Below are 16,291 nucleotides of genomic sequence, written 5' to 3'. Positions count from 1 at the left end.
AACAAGACCAAGGTACTGAAGTGTCGCTAGTGGACTCGAGGGTTCAATCACAAGCAGCAGCTGAGGTTTATTTTCAGGAGGCAGAAGCCTTTATTTTGCAGTTTTCAACCCTTTTTATAAGGTGTACCGATACAGGTTAACCTGATTGGTACAAGGAACAACACTTCCCTCATCCCATTGGTGGGACAAGAGGAAAACACTCTCAGAACATCTGTGTCCTTGTTTTTGGAACCAAAATCTTATTTACACAACACTCCTTGAGAGAGAAAAGGTTTCCCAAAAGGATTTCCCTTGGGAAAACAGATCAGCCCCTGAGAGCCTGAAACTCTCACAGGTTCAGAAAATCATGTCCACACTGAAGAATGTAAGAGGCTTGAGAGAAGGAATACAGGTGGATGACGAAGGTGTTGGGAGATGTTGGACTAGCTCTTTAGTGCCTCTGCAATGTGTACTCTGTGTCCTGGCTAGAGGCTAAATGAAAAGCTTCACACAGCCCATTCTCAGCCCATGGCAATTTGTGCACGCTAAGATGTGACTCAGGCTCTGGGACTCACCAGTGAGCATCCTCATGGACCACATGGATGAAGATGCAGTGTCAGCCCCATATGTCACCTCATATGGTCCTACAGGAGTGGCACAGCAAGGTTTGCAACTCTGGCACCTGGAGGTCCTGCCAGGGTGGAGGGGCTGAGGCTCTTGCTTTCACACTGTGGTCACACCACCCTGGTAAAGGCTGGCTTGCAGCCTTCACGTCACTTCTGGGCAGGTTTCATGTTTAAACTGGGAGTTTTTTTGTGGCCACATGTCCTCCACCACCCTGCTTTGTGGGGCCTTGGTATGGGGGCTATGTAAGTAAAGATCTCTCCTAGAAGGGTGAGGGCATTGGAGCGGTGCCCCTACATGCCCTTGAGTTTGCTGCAGTTTGGGGTGACTCCAGAGCACTTCTCTGAGCCATCTGCAGGAGGAAGCTCCCTGCACTGGGCTAGAGGAGAAAGGAATTGCTCCTGTTCTAAAATGCTTCTGCTACAAGAAGCAGCCACAGAACATAAGATCTGGGCTCATGCTGTGGAATTTTGGCCCCAAAGACAAAAATCCTTTTCACCACAGGGAGCTGCAGGCACAGTGCTAATAGCTATTGCCTGGGCTCTGGAGGGGAGAGAGCCTGGCACATTAATGAAAAGCTATTAATATTAAAAAGCAGTTAATCTGTGATTACCCAGAGCACCACAGAGCAACTATCCAAGAGTTAAACAAACATGAAGCTGAGGAAGATTATGAAAAGTCTCGATAGAGATTAATGACCTGAGCTTAACCATAAAAAGCTGCTGCTGTGTCTGCCTCTTGATGAATATTCTCCAGGCTTCACTGTGGCTGTGAGGAGGGGAGAAATGACAGGGTGGTTTTGAGATGACTGTAACAAGTGAAGTGTGGCTTCTGCTGGGGAAACAGCATCTGCTGGCAACTGCTAATGAGATGGAGAAGGAAATCAGTCACCTGAGAAAGACTTGTAACGGGAAGTTTTAAAGCCTCAGCCTTCAGTCTCAACCTTAGAATCAGCCTAGAACAGGCTGTGCAGAAGGGACCGTCTCTGAATTATGTTTGGGGCTCCAAATCTATTGCCAGGCTGGTTTTTGGTGATGTTGTTGTGGTGATTTAGGGCCATGCAGCATCCAGAAAGGACTTTTGGAGGTGTTTGGAACAGGCAGTTCTTATTTGTGTGTGTGTGTGTGCTTTTTCCAGTCCCTCTATTTTGAAGTCATAGCCTTGAGGTTCACTGCATAATTTATGGGGCTGGGCATAAAAGTATGTGCATATTAGTCCCAAAACAGATGCAGCTGAAGGAGATCAGAGACAGCCCCTCCTTGAGAAACATTACTCCCCAAACCAGTGCCTGCCCCTTCTCTCTCCAGCTTTGGCCTTGCTCAGTGCCTGGATTGCCAGCGCAGTGCTGGGTGAGCAGAGCTGGAGAGGGAAGGCCATGGTGGTTTTAAGGGAAAGGCCAAGGAATGTGGGAGTGAGCGCCCAGCTGGGCAACCTGGAGTGAATCTTTGTGCAGTAAAACTCAACAAACCGAGTTGTTTGTTCAGGAGGGAGAGGCGAGCAGGTGTGGATGTTCTCCACCCAGCTCCAGTTTTTAATGCGCCGCCAAGGCTGCTTTTTCCCTCCGTCATCATTTCTCCTTCTCAGTAAGCCTTATGTGCTTACAACACGGCTTTGAGCACTCTCCTCCCCTGGCAGGATCCTCTTAGTGTCTGCTGGCAGCTGTTTGAAGTAGGGCTGGTGGATCTGGGCTTCATTTCATGCCTTATTTCACCCTAAATGAACACAGCCTGCTCAGAAGCCTGTTTGCAGGAAGGCAGACAGCCCTGTCTCATGTGCAAGCCATCTCCCTTTCACCTCCCTGTGGCCTTGGCGGGGGTGTTTGTCCCTCATCGATCAAAGCCAGGTGTCTGAGCATCTTCTGCCTCACCAATGCTCCTCCTGCACTCGGAGGGCGGAAGATGCGACAAGAAAAGAAGTAAAGGAGGGGGAAAACCAGCTCCTCTTCAGCTTGTGTCTGTGCTGGATTCCCGTCTCTGCATCTAGAGGGCAGGCCAGTACGTGCTCTGAGCTGGGTCTCTGTCTCATCTGGTCTGTGGCCCCCGTTGGGAGCCTTGCCAGCCAAGATTTCTTCTTCTGGAGATGGAGCCTGTGTTCAAGAGGGAGAGAAAGCAGCGATGCTGTGCAAGCGTGTTCCCATGGCTGCATAGCCTGTTGGTAGCCATGTGGCAATACTGGAGGTGTCTGAGTGGCTTTTTCCAGGAGACAGGAGCCAGCCTTTGCCTGATCCTGCATCACAGGGGCAAAGAGGGTCTTGCTGGTGGTTAAGGGGAGCACAAGCAGATATCCAAGCCATCCAAGGTGCCCAGGTGGTGGATGGGGAGTTTGTCTCTCTACATTTAATTAGCAGCTTTGCAGGTCAGTGGCAAGGCAAAAAGCAGGGCCTGGGCCAAGCAGAGGTCTGTTAGAAGAGACAAGCACTGAAAATTGAGGTGTTTGTTATAAAGATTCACAATCTCGATTATTTACATCCAGAGCTAAGACTTTTGACCTCCAGAAGTCCCTACCAAAGTGAATTATTCCCTCATTCAGTGTTTTTTTTTATTTTGGTTACTTGTCCCTGCACTCAAGGAAATCAAATGGGAGGGCTGCACAAGGAGAAGGCTGAGCCTCATGTGTGCTTGTCACCAGTCATCTGCAGTGAGACAAAAATGATTACGGGCTGTCATCGTTCGGCCTGGGTATGGGCTGGCTGTCCTCCAGCCACAGATTTTTTGGCTAGTCTTTGAGTTTTTGAGAGCTGGAGAGCATCTAAGCTCTTCTCACTAGAAGCAAGCATGCCTGCTTTATAAATATTCCTTAGCTAGCATCTTTATGCCTTGCAATTTTATGGGCAAAATGTGTACTTTCATCATTCATGGGCTTATTTTTAAAAGCTCTAGCTCCTGGATCCTTATCCCTAGCTCCCTTTCTCTACCCTCTTTCTCCTACCCTTTTTTCCTCTTTTTCTTCCTCCCTTTTCCCAGCTCCTTTCTCATACCCTGACTGCTGCTGGGGCTCTTGTATCTGGGGCTGTTCCTGCCTCAGGTTGGGCTTGTTATGCTTCTGGATACAGAAATATTGTTTGGATCACTTTACATGTCAATGCACCTTGCCCTGCCATGGGCAGGAAGGGAGAGGTAGAAACCCCAAACAGTCCAGTCTGAGAAACAGGAATAATAATGGGTGCACAGAGCTGCTTCCCAAAGTTCCAATTTGAACAGACTTCTCATTTCTCCATATTTCAGGTCTAGGTAGGATGGAACCAAAGGAGAAGCAGCATGAAGATTTCATAGCTTTCATGCTGCTGGGCAAAAAGTGCACCCTGAAGAAGTTTGGCATTCCAGGTGAATGGGTACCCCTGAGTGATGACTTGTTGTGTGTCAACAAGATGGGAATTTCTCAACCAGCTTTGCTGACTTCACAGAGAGGTGATTAAACCCCTGCAGGCACTTACTGCCACTCAATTTGAGCAGAAACAAGCACAGAGTCAGTTAGGAAGAGGAGTTTAAGTGAGCTGAAAAGAGGCCTTGACCTGCAAACAACCCAACTCATATCATATTTTACATTCTGTGAGCAGCATCTGGGAAGATGGTGGGTTTGCAAACAAGTGTTTCATCACCTTGCTTATGAAAATGGACATTGCAGATGTTCTTGTCTGAGCCTGAAAATCTCTCTGTGGGAAATGGGCACTTTGAGTTGTGCATCAGTCATTGCTGACTTAGTAAAAGAAACATTGCACCCTTGGAAGAGCCGGTAAAGAGCCCAGTGCCCATGAAAGAGGTGGCTGTCTCATGTGGAAACCAGCCCAGCTGGTGTCTGGTTTTTGCCCTGGACAGACAGCATTTTCCTCTTAACTTTTACATACAAGTCAGAGCAGTTTAGACATAGAAGCCTGAATCTTGGCATGAAGGTTTTCACTTAAAACAGCCCAGTTAAAACACTTGGCTTTGATGTTCACTCTGGATGTGACAAAGGATGTGTTCATACCTGCAAAAGCCTCTGCTGAAGGTTTCTCTGCTTTGAATGCACTCATCCCACACCACCCTCAACTTTTGCACATGTGCTAAACTCAGGTCTGCCTTCATAAAAGAAAATTCATGTCTCAGATACTCTGTGAATTAATTGGCTTTGGGGATGTTCTTGAAAGATGCTCAGTGGGGCTGGGGGTTGAGTTTTCCTGGCGCAGCCCTGTCCTGCTCTGAGCTCATCCTCTCTGTTGCCAAACCTGTATGAGAAGCACCTCCAGAAGAGCTTCCAGAGGCCCATCTCCTTGCAGCTGTCTTCTCCCAAGGCTCTCTCAAAGTGTGCAGGTAGCTGAGGCTGCTAAGGGTCTTTGCAGTTGACAGTTTTGGGGTTTTTTTGTAAAATGAGGTGTCTGGGGTCACACAGCGTTTACAAAAGGCCAGTGTTCTTGGAATGGATAAATTCTGGAGAATCATTCCTTGCATGGCTGCTGGTTTGTAGAGCAATTGCTGATCTCGGGGAGAGAAGAGCTTTGTGATTTATCAGTTTTTCTTGAGCTCTGTGGCCTTTTCTTTTTAACTAACACCATGTTCTTCCTGCTGCTTTGTCTTGGCATAGAGAACCTGAAAGACCTTTTGAGAGCAAAGACAGGTTTCAGCCGTACCCATTTGAGCACACAGAGGTCTCATCTTGTTCCCCAGACATGTTCTGGGTCATACCCTAGTCTTAACCAGGCTTTGAGGATGTGCAATATACATGAAGGATTGGGATCAGGTGTTGGGTCACTTGGGTAATACTATCCAGGGGCAAGCTGGGTGGAAATTCCAGAGGGATCACCTCCTGTACACATTAAATGCTGAAGGCCTGGGCACGGACCAGCACTGGTCAGAGGTGTTCACTTTCCAGGGGGCTGCCAACTCTGCTCCATGCGGACTGTCATGGAATGGGGCAGCCCTGTTTCTGGGACAGTGATGAATGCATCAAAGGCTCACTGGAAAAAGGGAATTTTGTCCTCATCCACTGCTGGGATGGCTTCTCCCAGGGTCCTGTGTGCATCATAGTGTAGCTGATGGTCAAACACAGCATGAAGCAGCTGTCTGCTTATGAGTTTGTGATGTATCTGCTGAACATGAAGAGTGTCAGCAGGACCTGCTGGTGGGTTTGGAGCCTGAGGGTATCAACATCATGTGCCTGAAGCACTCCCTGTCAAGAAAGATAGCATGGAGCTAAACAGACAGGGTGGCTGTGTTGGTTGGCAGCAGCCCTGAAGAGGAAAAGCCAAAAACCTTAATCCCATTTCATGGGCAAAGGAGGTGGCTGTAACTATGGGATGTAGGACAGCACTGGCACAAAGATGTGAAAGTGATGGCCTTCCTTTGTAGAGCTCCTGGGGGTTGGTGTCAGCAGAAGGAGAGAAATGGGGAGCTCTTTTAGGGACACACTGAAGGGGAATGGGTCTTCGGCAGGATGTGCTTTTCTTTGGTGTGATGCGATTTTGGGAAAACAAAGGGTGGTCAAATACAGGTTTCCCCAGTGATCTTTCCTGGACTTTTAGCATGATCACAATTGCTGCTGAGTAGCATGCTTGTGGTTTGCTAACAGTGTCATAGGAAATAAGGCCTAGTATCATCTGGTGTCACATCATTCCATAGTGCCTGTCCACTTGAAGCTTGTGGGATGTTGAAGAGGAGGCAAGGTGTAAAGGAGTAGGAGGATGTTATGAGGGACAGCTTGCATGGATTCATCAGCCTCATCCTTCCAACACATGATGATTCTGTTGAGGAGCCTGACCCATAAAAGCCACACCTGAGCTTCTAAAAAATCATGCAGAACCTCCTGTGTGTGACAGGTCTTCCCTCTGTCTGACCTTGCAGGATGGTGGAAGTGCTCTGGGAATGGTGGCCCACACCCACAGTGCATTCCTTTAGCTCAGGTGGGGGGAAATGAGGGAAAGGAACAGGCTCAGATGCTCCATAGGAAAGTACCCAAATATGAACAGTGCATCCATTCCTGGCCCCTGCCTAATTACCTCACTAATACCTAATACTGAGAGCCAAATACCCTTTGAAGGATGGGTCTGGAGCTTCCTTAAGCCTTCCTTGGGCTTTTCTGCAATAAACTTGTTCTTTCATCACTCAAACACTTATATAATTCCTTTGGAAACTTCTGGCTTTCTTAACGTTAACCATGTCTTCTAACTTTGACACGGATTTGTTTTTCTGTTCTTCCTTCTCCTCACTGGGTTTCTTCCTCTTGCCATTTAAGTCTGGTGCTTCTTTCTTTTTCAGGGAGAGCTGCCCTACCGCTTGACCCCTGTGCAAGGCAGCTCCATGGAAAGCCTTTTGCTCATCCTATTACCACACCTCACCATCCACTTCTCCCATATCCTACAAACACTTCTGTTGGCCAATATTTTGTTCATGGGATTTCTTTCTTTAAACTTCATTCTTCCACTATATCAGGCCAACACTTTCCTGTCACAAGGTGATAACCACACACTTGAAATTTTGAGCAGATCTCTTTTGCTGTGCCGCATGCCTGGACTCCAGGAGGTCCAGAATGCCTTCATCCCACAGAGCTGAAGGAAAATTCCTGGCTGTGGGGAATTTTGAATGAAGAACTGCCCCAGTTTTAATTCTTCCACCAAGAGCTGAGCGGCTCTCTGGAGGGGCCAGCAGAGGCCAGAATGTGTAGCTGCAGCATTTCAAAGAGACATATCCCAAGTGGACCCAGCCTTGCCCACGCTAGGGGTTTCTCCCTCCTCCACCTGCTACCACAGCAAACCCCTGCAAGACACCAGCCCCATACCGAGGACATGCTCGTCCTTCAGCAGCATCTGCAGCACTACTTGCATGGTGGTGAGGGCAGTGAAACAGGAAGCCTGCAGCAAGGGATTTGCCACTATCTATATAATGTCTGTAGGGCGCCTGGAAAAAATTGCCAGGGCCATGTCTGAATCAGCCTAAAAAACCCCAGCTGGAAGAGGAGGGAGCGCCTGGCCTGGGGGAGGAGAGCAGGAGCTGTTTGGGTCCCTGTCTCCATGGGATCCCCTACACACACGGACTACATGCGCTGTGACCAGGGCTGGGGAATATTTCCAGCCACGTTTCCACCTGCTTCTCCTTCAGATCCATGGAGATATGGGTCTGGGTCATCCCACGGGGGATTACCCGTCTTGCTGTCAGCATGGGGCTGCTCCCTCATGCTCAGCTGCCTCTGCCTAGCCGCTGGCTGGATTTGAGGCTTAGGGCTGCCTGCACCAGATCCACAGCTTGTTTTTTTTAAAAAAACTGAGTTGTGTTGAAATATTCCACACAGGGAAGAACTGCAAGTATTTCCTGTGTGAGGGAACTAATTGAGGTTTAAAAAGCATGCTAGTGCTGGACGGCTTATTGAGGGATTGCTCTCGCATTTGCTGTTGGCAGTGGATATTTGGGGTGCCAAGCTCTTTCTTCCTTCCTGAAGGGCACAGTTGCTCCCAAGCCCCTGAAGGCAAATTGAGTTATGCCTTTGTCCATGGATAAGCCACTCTGTGTATCCAAGGGGAAATTTTAATTAGAGGCCTTGCAGATGGATGGCTGTGTGCAGGGAGCCTGGGCTCCCCACAGATTTGAAGCCATATCTATTGTGACTGGTTGGTGGCAAGAAAAGGGAGAGGAAGGCTCCCTCCTTGGCACTTCTGAGGAAAAACACCTCCCCAGCTCCTCTGGATCCCATGGGTAGAAGATGTTCTCCTCCTCCCCACCCCTCCTTCCCTGGGGGCTGCCCTCTCCTGTTCTCCTGCCGGCCCAGCCTGCCCCAGGCAAGGGAGGTGCACGGGGGACTCTTGCACATCATTGGTCTGAGAAGGTCTCCATGCCCTTAAAGAGAAGGTGGATTTTCTGCTGAGCCACCCGAGAAGCCCTTTTATACCTCCTTACTCAGCCAGCTGCCTGTGGCTCGTCTGTCCATCCTGTCCAGCCAGCACGACTCTGATTTTCTGCAGACCCGGGTGAGCCTTTTTGCATACGTCCTAATGACCCAGCTTGCTCTTAGGGAGCGATGGGGGAGCGGATTTACTTACCTGAGTATTAAGGAGATAAACACCAGGTGGGGGTGGCCTGCTGGGAGAAACAGGGGTGCTAATAACACTTTCTCCATCCTTTGCTTGTCAGAGAGGGTCTGCGCATCGGACAGGTTCCCTCTGTCTCTTCCAGCGAGCTTTTTCCTTTATGATTGCATGCTTTCCCCTGCCTTGGCTGGTTTTGCTGTCAGCTTGAATGGCGAGGACAAGTGGAGCCTAACGCTGACCTCCCCAGGGCCATAGGATTCAGGATCCTTGTCTGCGGTGACTCTGCTATGCTCCCTTACTTACACCCTTCCTCCAGCTCCCTACCCGGCCCTTGCAGCGCCTTCCTCCCCAAAAACACCCTCGGACAGGCGCCGACATCCAAATTTATGGTGTCCTCCCCGCAGAACAGGTGACTGGGAGCCCACGTCGCGGGCAGGGAGCTGCAGCCTGGCGTTGTGGCCGTGGCTGCCCGGCGTCGGGCTGGGAGCGTGTGTGCGGGGAGGGATGTGAGTGAAAATAGCGCGCGTTCCTCGGCAGCCCCGCGCCCCAGCCGCAGCCCCGACACCTGCGGCGGCTTCTGCTCCGCAGCGCTCCGGCCTCCCCGAGTCACGGGGCTGGCACCGGGGAGAGCCTGCCGGCCCAGGAGACAGCTGCAGCTCCTTCTGCAGCTCCCTGGCCATTTTTAGAAGCACTTTCCCCCCCGCTCCTCTCTGAAGTAATGTGATGGGCCTGCACATTTTCCAGGATAAAGTTTCCTTGGCCCTGCAAGCTGTGCCTCCTGCCTCGGGCGTGAGCCCCCATTAACACTTCCCCTCCTGAGAGAAGTCTGCAGAGGGCTGCGTTTTGGGGCCTTGTCTGCTCTGCAAAGGACAAGCTTAGGAGATGCAAGCGGTACAGATATTGCTCTGATAGAAAAGTAAAATTCTATTTATGTGGAAATAATTTACAGCAAAGCAAAGATGCTCTTCCATCTCTTCCCTGATACACTGTGTTGTACGTGTAAAATTTCCACTTAAAGCAAATGCAAGGAATTGTCTGGGGAATTTTTTTGTGCCTGTATCAACCACAACTTCCAACCCTGCTCTACATCACTTGTGCTGAGGTTGCTGCTGAGGCTCCCCTGTCCCGCAGTATGAGTGCATACGCTGGCAGCAGCATCCTCTTAAATCCTTCCTTCCTTGTCACCTAGGGTCATTGACAGCCCTTTGCAGGCTTTGGGATATTTCTTGTTTATGAAGTGAAGTAAGGTTGGCAAAGTGAAGCAGTAAACTGAAAATAGTTTTTGCCTTTTCTTCCTTCATTGAATAAAATGGTTTCCTGGAGGTCAGACAAGAACCATACCTGCAGGAATCTCTGCCACAGATCTCTCTTTCTCTGGCTCAGCCCCATTTGGTCTTTTCCAGAAGTCCCTTGATGCTGAGGTTTGTGTTGCTATGAGGAGATGTCTGGCTTTCATCTACAAACTGCAAGCTAGTTCCCTATATGATAAAAAATTGGTGAAGTTGGGAAATAAGAACAGACCACTTCCTCATTTTATTTTCTAGAGGAGTCTTGCTTTGTTTTTAAACCCAAGAAAGTGACCACCCAGATGAATATTTTTGAACTTTTTTTATGGTTTTCATTTCAGGTTCACAACCATCTAAACCAAGATGTCTGAGTAAGTTCCCATTTTTCTGTCTTTAATATATTGTTGGCATTTAAAAACTTCAGTTCAACTGCCAACTTTTATGCTTGTTAAGATTCTTCTGCTTGTTTCCAGTTAGGATACTAACTAACTGCCTTTTTTTCCTCCTTCCCCTTTCTCTTCCTTCCTTTCCTTGTTCATCTGCTTTTCCTAAACAGTGAAGAGGTAAGTGTGTTTTGCTGGTTTTTTTTCCTTTAGTACTGCTTGTGGCAGCAGTCCTGGCTTCACTGTTCTTTCATAGAAAAATCAGCTGCTGGGTGTGTGTGTGGGAAGAATGGCTCATGGTTATTTTCTTCCTGACTCCTCCTAGTAAACACGTGAAGGAGAATAAAAATCCCTTTTGAAAGTCTTTTTTTTGTTCCCTGGCTCGGAGTTAGATGCTTTTTTCCTTTCATTCCTGCTTCCCCAGCCGGCCACGAGGTGGTGCTGGGAAGGCAATGGTCCAGAGCTGCCTCTGCTCTATCATCCATCCCCCATCCTGCCCTTGGCCTCGCATCCTCTTCTCCTTCCCCACATCTAGCCCTTCATTTTCTACCCACTGAGCACTGACAAATCACTTCTCAAAGGCAATCCAAGGAAACCTGGATCCAGGGGAGTGTGAGCAGGGTGGAGGTTGCATTCTTAGCAAGTTTTGCCTGGCTTCTGGCAGAGCTGGGTGGGACTGGGGGCGTCTGGAGAAATGCAGGGGAAGGTGTGGGAGGATTGTTCATGGCTTTGTCACTCCACGTTTCCTCTTAGCAAATTGCTCCATCCTTCATATTTGTTTGGCATCTCCCCGTATGTCTGAAACACCAGAAGCTCCAGCTTGTTCTCACTGAGAGAAAAGAGGATGTCAGGGACACATAGAAGTACCACAAAATGGTGCTAATATCCAACATGTTCTTTTACTCCCCATCAACCCCAGACCTCCCAGAAAAAGCTGGGAGGACACTCTTTGCTAAGGTACCAGTTTTCAGATGGAGAATAAGCCCTGGACTAATAGCCCTCAAGGGATCTGATTATCTGATGGTTAATAGTGTGCTGCATCTCAGAGCTAGATGGCTTTTTTTCTGCTGAGCCCTCCAGCCCTCTCAGGAGGGCTTTGGCCATTTGCATATGTGAGACATGTCAGATTTTGTTACATTTCACTCTGCACATCCTTATCCACTTCCTCCTCTATGCAGCGCAGACCCACACCCAAGTGCTGCTTTCTACTCCCCGCCCCTCAGCATATCAGACCTGTTTCCCCTTGGCCAGCCCAACTCAACCATGCCCAGTCTTCTGGGTGAAATGCTCAGGAAACAGCTGAAATGCAGAAGTTGTGGGCTTTTTTATAAGTAGGAGTCTTGTTGCTGCTGATCCAGTATGACAAGTACAGAAGGACAGTCTGTGGTCATGTCTGTCCTCCAGCTGTGATGAACCCCTGCTTCAGTATCACTTGTGCTGGGTCTTTTCAGCTCAAAGAAATTACACAGCCTTCATGTTTTCACCTGCCTGGTTGTCCTTGTCACCAGAGTCAGAAGGACACGTGCCCTGGACTGCTCAGAAAGACATCCCACAGCTCCCAAGTGCCCAGGGACATGGGGGTTGTTGGCTTGAGTGCAAAGTAAAACACATCTGATGAAGAGGAAATTAGAGAAAAGGCTAAAAGTCTCAAGAAGCCAAGTTTGAAGCTATATTTTATACATATATTTTCAAGTTCATCCCCCTTGTTATCTTTTCTGGAGGGACTCTGTAGGTTTTAGCTATGTGAGGTTGGCAAAGCTGGTTTCAGCAGGGAGTCTCTTCCTTGAGTGCTGCTGGTCTGGGGACCAACTGTGTGTCAGGATGGAGCCATCTCCCTGGCAGGGCTGCAGGATTGTGGCATTGCATGGGGAAGGGCAATGGAAAGGGGAATGGGCACCTGATAACCTTCTTTTCTCTTGCTTCTTCCACTTGCAGAAAAAGAGGAGGGCAGCCACTGCCCGTCGGCAGCACCTGAAGGTACGTGGCACTGCTGAGGCTGTGTGATGTGTGTCCTGACTTTCCCATCTCCCATCCCAAGCCAGCCAGCTCTCAGCACTCTCCCTACTGGAAAATGCCACATTGCACAATGTAGGGGCCTCTCACCCCACTCCTTACTGGGTCTCCATCATATCCCTTGGTTGGAAATGGTGGTATTTATGGGAACTCCCCAGGCTGCCTCTCCCACTCTCCTGATGACCCCCCTACCCTCCTTCCTTGCTTCCACCCTGCACTGACCCTTCTCGTGCTGCCTTCCAGAGTGCTATGCTCCAGCTTGCTGCCACTGAAATAGAAAAAGAAGCAGCTGCTAAAGAAGTGGAAAAGCAAAACTACCTGGCAGAACATTGCCCTCCTCTGTCACTCCCAGGATCCATGCAGGAACTTCAGGTACAGGCTTCTTTAACTCTTTCAGTGTTGGGGCAGAAAATATTTGGCTCCATCAGTCAGCCTGGTGGATCTAGACTGGCCTTCCCACCTCGACCCTCTCCTCACCTGTGTTACCCTGGAGCCAGATAGACTGGCTGGCAGTCATCAGTCACCAGCTGGCAGCTGGCTTGAGAGGCAAGGAGGGTCTCTCTGCAAAAAAAAAAAGGCATCTTGCTGGCAGGAAAGATGTGTTTTAAATGATGTGTTGAGGCAGCATTTGCATGCAGCCAGTAGCATGGAGATTAGGAGTTGGCTGACAAGCCCCTCTTCACGTCAGTCCCATCTAGTCTTCTGGACTGAGTGCTTTCAGAGCCAGAGCAGTCAGGAGAGAGGAGCTGTGTGTGGGTCCTAGCAGTCAACATCCCTCTTTGCTTTCTTCCCAGGATCTGTGCAAAAAGCTTCATGCCAAGATAGAGTCAGTGGATGAGGAGAGGTATGACACAGAGGTGAAGCTACAGAAGACTACCAAGGAGGTGAGTTTCCCCTGGAGCCATCCTTCAGGGGAGTCTGCAGCCCATTCCTTGTGCCTCCCTGCACTGTTTGGGCCCATCTCATGAAACCCATGCCCTGCTCTCTCTCCAACCCCCTGATTTCATCCCCCCCAGCTGGAAGACTTGAGCCAGAAACTCTTTGACCTGCGTGGCAAGTTCAAGCGGCCACCGCTGCGCAGGGTACGCATGTCCGCTGACGCAATGCTGCGGGCCCTGCTGGGCTCCAAGCACAAGGTCTGCATGGACCTCCGAGCCAACCTGAAGCAAGTGAAGAAAGAGGACACTGAGAAGGTATCCTTCCCTCTTCCTTTTTTCCCTAACAGGAGCTGCCCTCACCCTTCAGGGCTCACACCCTGTATGATAGACAGGGTTGAGAATGACTCTTTCTCCATAATGTTCTTCCTGCTCAGCATTTCCTTCTCTGGCACCCATGGTGTTGAAACAGGAGGGTGCAGTTCAAAAAGATGTATAGCATGGGTGGAACTGGGTTCCTCTAGCTGACATGGGGGTTTCCATGGGTGGACTGGTGTGGGGCCCAGGCCAGGTGGGTTCTTACGCTGGCACCATTCACACCGAACACAATCATCCCTCCTCCAGGAGAAGGATCTCCGTGATGTTGGTGACTGGAGGAAGAACATTGAGGAGAAGTCTGGAATGGAGGGCAGAAAGAAGATGTTCGAGGCTGGCGAGTCCTAAGCACCTGCATCTCCACACCTGTCCTCTCCCCTCTGTCCCCGCTGCCGCGCCGGGCTCAGGGGCACTGACTGGGTGCCATTTCTCTCTAGTTTTGTGAAGAGCTGCATCATGGCAGCAGTGATGTAAATAAAGCTTTGGTGGGAGAGGTGGGTGTTGCCTGCCTGGGTGGCCAGACCCTGACTCGTGCCATGGTGCCAGCAGGGACTGCCCCACTGCGGCAGTCCTGGTGGGAATGGGGAGGCTTTGGCAGGGGCTGTGCTGAGGAGATGGGGGACCTCTCTGCTCTTGGTCCCTGTCCAAAGCTGCTGATGCTCATGCCCTTCTCCAGTGGTGAAGAGACAAAGAGATAACAATCCAAGGAGCCCCAGGAGGTGTTGCAGAACCTCAACCCATGATGGCATCAGCAGGAAGCTGTGGGGAAGAGCTGAAGAGGGGGGAGAGGGGTGGTGTCTGCAGGGCAGAAGCAGACCCTTTGGCTCCAGTGGGATTTGAGAGATGTGAGGTAAGGACAACCTTGGCAGCACTTGCAGCAGCACCCTGGGACTGGTACAGTGTAGGGTGCTGTGTTTTAGAGATGATGGCTGTGGTGAGAGTGGCATGGGGAGCTGGAGGGGCAGTGGGGTCACTCCTCTTCCTGCCATGGTGGGGATGTCCATGCTGCCCACTTTTCTTTTGGGTTAGCCCAGGACTTCCAAATTTCTAGCTGCTGACAAGTAAAATCTTAAATCAGTCTCAATGGCTTTTAAAACAGAACAAATCCCCAAATTCACCTTCCTTCTGCCCTCTCCCATCCCCCCAACAAACCCTCAGCCCATGAAGTTTCCGGCACAGCTCACTTCTGCTGAGCACAGGAAAAGCAAAACAGCGGCAGCACCGTGGTGCTGGAGCTGTCTGTGGGGCTGCTGTGCCAACCAGGGGAGAAGATGTCAGACTCGGACGGGTGCCAGGAGGGTGCAGGAGGAGTGAGCCAAGTGGGAGATGAATCCCCTGGGGAGTACGAGAGGTGAGGCTTGGGGACACCACAGCTGCCTTCCAGTCCCAGGATACTGGGGAGCTGGGAAGCTGGGAGGGCATGGTGGGAAAGGAGGATGTGTATCCAGAACAACGATGAGCCATGAGGCTGGAATAGATCAGAGGTTCCATCAGGCTTTTGATAAACTTCTCCAGCTAGAAGGAGACTTAGATTTCCTGAAGGTCTCATCCCCTTTGAGCTTCAAAGCCCTTGGGAAAGGGTTGATCGGGTGGAGAATCCCAGCCCCAGAAGCAGGCAAGCGCAAGTGAGAGGTCTGGTGACCTGGAGCTGCTCTGTGGCTGCAATCAGTCCCATCTCTAAGACCTCTCTAATGTGGAGACCAGCTGCCTCCTCTCCTTGCTGAGCACATCTGATTTCTTGCTGCATCCCCTATGTCTCCAGCCGAATTAACCTGGCAATGTTTCAGGCTGGCTGCTGTAAAGTTATATATCTCCCTGTGCCTCTGCTCTGCTTTATTGCTTCATCAGCAGAGACTGTAAAATTTGGGGTCTCTTCACTTGAATACAGATACTTTCCATGAGGGCTACAAGAAGACAGATCAGTAGCAGAGACCATGTCTGTCTGTGGTGGTGGCAGACAGATAAGCTTGGACAAAGTGCATCACCCAGAAGTACTCAGATTTGAACTGGATTCAGGCTGAGCATCCAGGGAGTTTAGGAGGTTGCCTGATTTTTCACCTCCAGCTTCAAAGCTTGCATTAGCATTTCTCCCCAAGGCTTCTGAGAGCCGGCACAGCTAATGTTGACAGGAAAAAATACCCTTGAGTGACAATGAGAGGAGAAAGGTGTGTCGTCTCCTGTCATCAGTGGTTGCAATAAGTGCTTCGGCTGACACCTGACAGCAATTAGCCTTGGCTGAAGATTTGACTGGAAGCTTCAAAAGGTGCTAGAAGGCTCTGTACACGACTTGATGCTGGAACAAAGGGGAAGCCTTGGCTGCTGGGGGAACACAGGGGTTTCCTCAGCATCGGGATGGATGTGATTCCCAGCATTGTTCCTCCTGGCTGTGCCTCTGCCACAGGCTCGGCTCACCTTGCAGCAGCAAGGAGCAGGTGCTGTGCGTGGCACAAGGCAAGCAAACCTTCCTGCTCCCCTCTTGCTGCACTAAGTGCAGGTACTTTGGTGCATGCAGGGCCACCGGTGGGGCTGGGTCAGCTTGTTCCCTTTTCTGTTTCCTGCTGGAGTTCCTGCTAAATAAAAGTCTGTCTGGAGGAGTCTGTTCTGTAGCACACAGACCCTTACAGCCTTGTTTAAAAAGAGTGTGAACATTGACAGCAGGGTGGCACATCCTTTCCTCTCTAGCTGTGTTTTAGAATCTTAATGAAATATGAAAATTGGTGGCAAAAATAGCAAGCAGAAATGAGTTCCTCTTTGTTTTAAAAA

At 50.0% G+C, this 16,291-nt stretch overlaps 2 protein-coding genes and 1 long non-coding RNA gene across 4 annotated transcripts in view; all 3 read left to right on the top strand.

Annotated features, from left to right (window-relative positions):
* The first annotated feature begins 7,975 nt into the window (after nucleotides 1-7,975).
* LOC131592291 (uncharacterized) lies at nucleotides 7,976-10,258 on the top strand. Its single transcript, XR_009280572.1, has 2 exons — nucleotides 7,976-8,536; nucleotides 10,224-10,258. It is a non-coding gene; the product is annotated as an uncharacterized LOC131592291 (long non-coding RNA).
* A 1,813-nt stretch (nucleotides 10,259-12,071) lies between these two features.
* Nucleotides 12,072-14,050, top strand: TNNI2 (troponin I2, fast skeletal type). The gene is made up of 5 exons (XM_058863617.1): nucleotides 12,072-12,242; nucleotides 12,522-12,650; nucleotides 13,073-13,162; nucleotides 13,295-13,471; nucleotides 13,778-14,050. The coding sequence occupies exons 1-5, from the start codon at nucleotides 12,087-12,089 to the stop codon at nucleotides 13,874-13,876; spliced, it is 651 nt and encodes a 216-aa protein (XP_058719600.1). The 5' UTR covers nucleotides 12,072-12,086; the 3' UTR covers nucleotides 13,877-14,050.
* Nucleotides 14,051-14,185: 135 nt separating this feature from the next.
* The window catches only part of LSP1 (lymphocyte specific protein 1), a 48,569-nt gene continuing 46,463 nt past the window's right edge, over nucleotides 14,186-16,291 (top strand). For both annotated transcript variants that reach the window (XM_058863503.1, XM_058863495.1), the window contains exon 1: nucleotides 14,186-14,879. In XM_058863503.1, the coding sequence (XP_058719486.1) occupies nucleotides 14,800-14,879 (80 nt within the window). In that variant the 5' untranslated portion in view covers nucleotides 14,186-14,799. The remainder of the gene's footprint in view (nucleotides 14,880-16,291) is intronic.

Source organism: Poecile atricapillus, chromosome 1, assembly GCF_030490865.1.
Source record: "Poecile atricapillus isolate bPoeAtr1 chromosome 1, bPoeAtr1.hap1, whole genome shotgun sequence".
Classification (NCBI taxonomy): Eukaryota; Metazoa; Chordata; class Aves; order Passeriformes; family Paridae; genus Poecile; species Poecile atricapillus.
Note: the sequence above shows the minus strand (reverse complement) of the source record. Positions and strands in the feature narration are given on the sequence as shown.

Coding starts and splice junctions, on each gene's coding strand:
- TNNI2 (XM_058863617.1), top strand. CDS start 12,087: ATGGAGCCATCTCCCTGGCAGGGCTGCAGGATTGTGGCATTGCATGGG. Junction 13,163..13,294: donor TACAGAAGACTACCAAGGAG/GTGAGTTTCCCC, acceptor CATCCCCCCCAG/CTGGAAGACTTGAGCCAGAA. Junction 13,472..13,777: donor AGAAAGAGGACACTGAGAAG/GTATCCTTCCCT, acceptor TCCCTCCTCCAG/GAGAAGGATCTCCGTGATGT.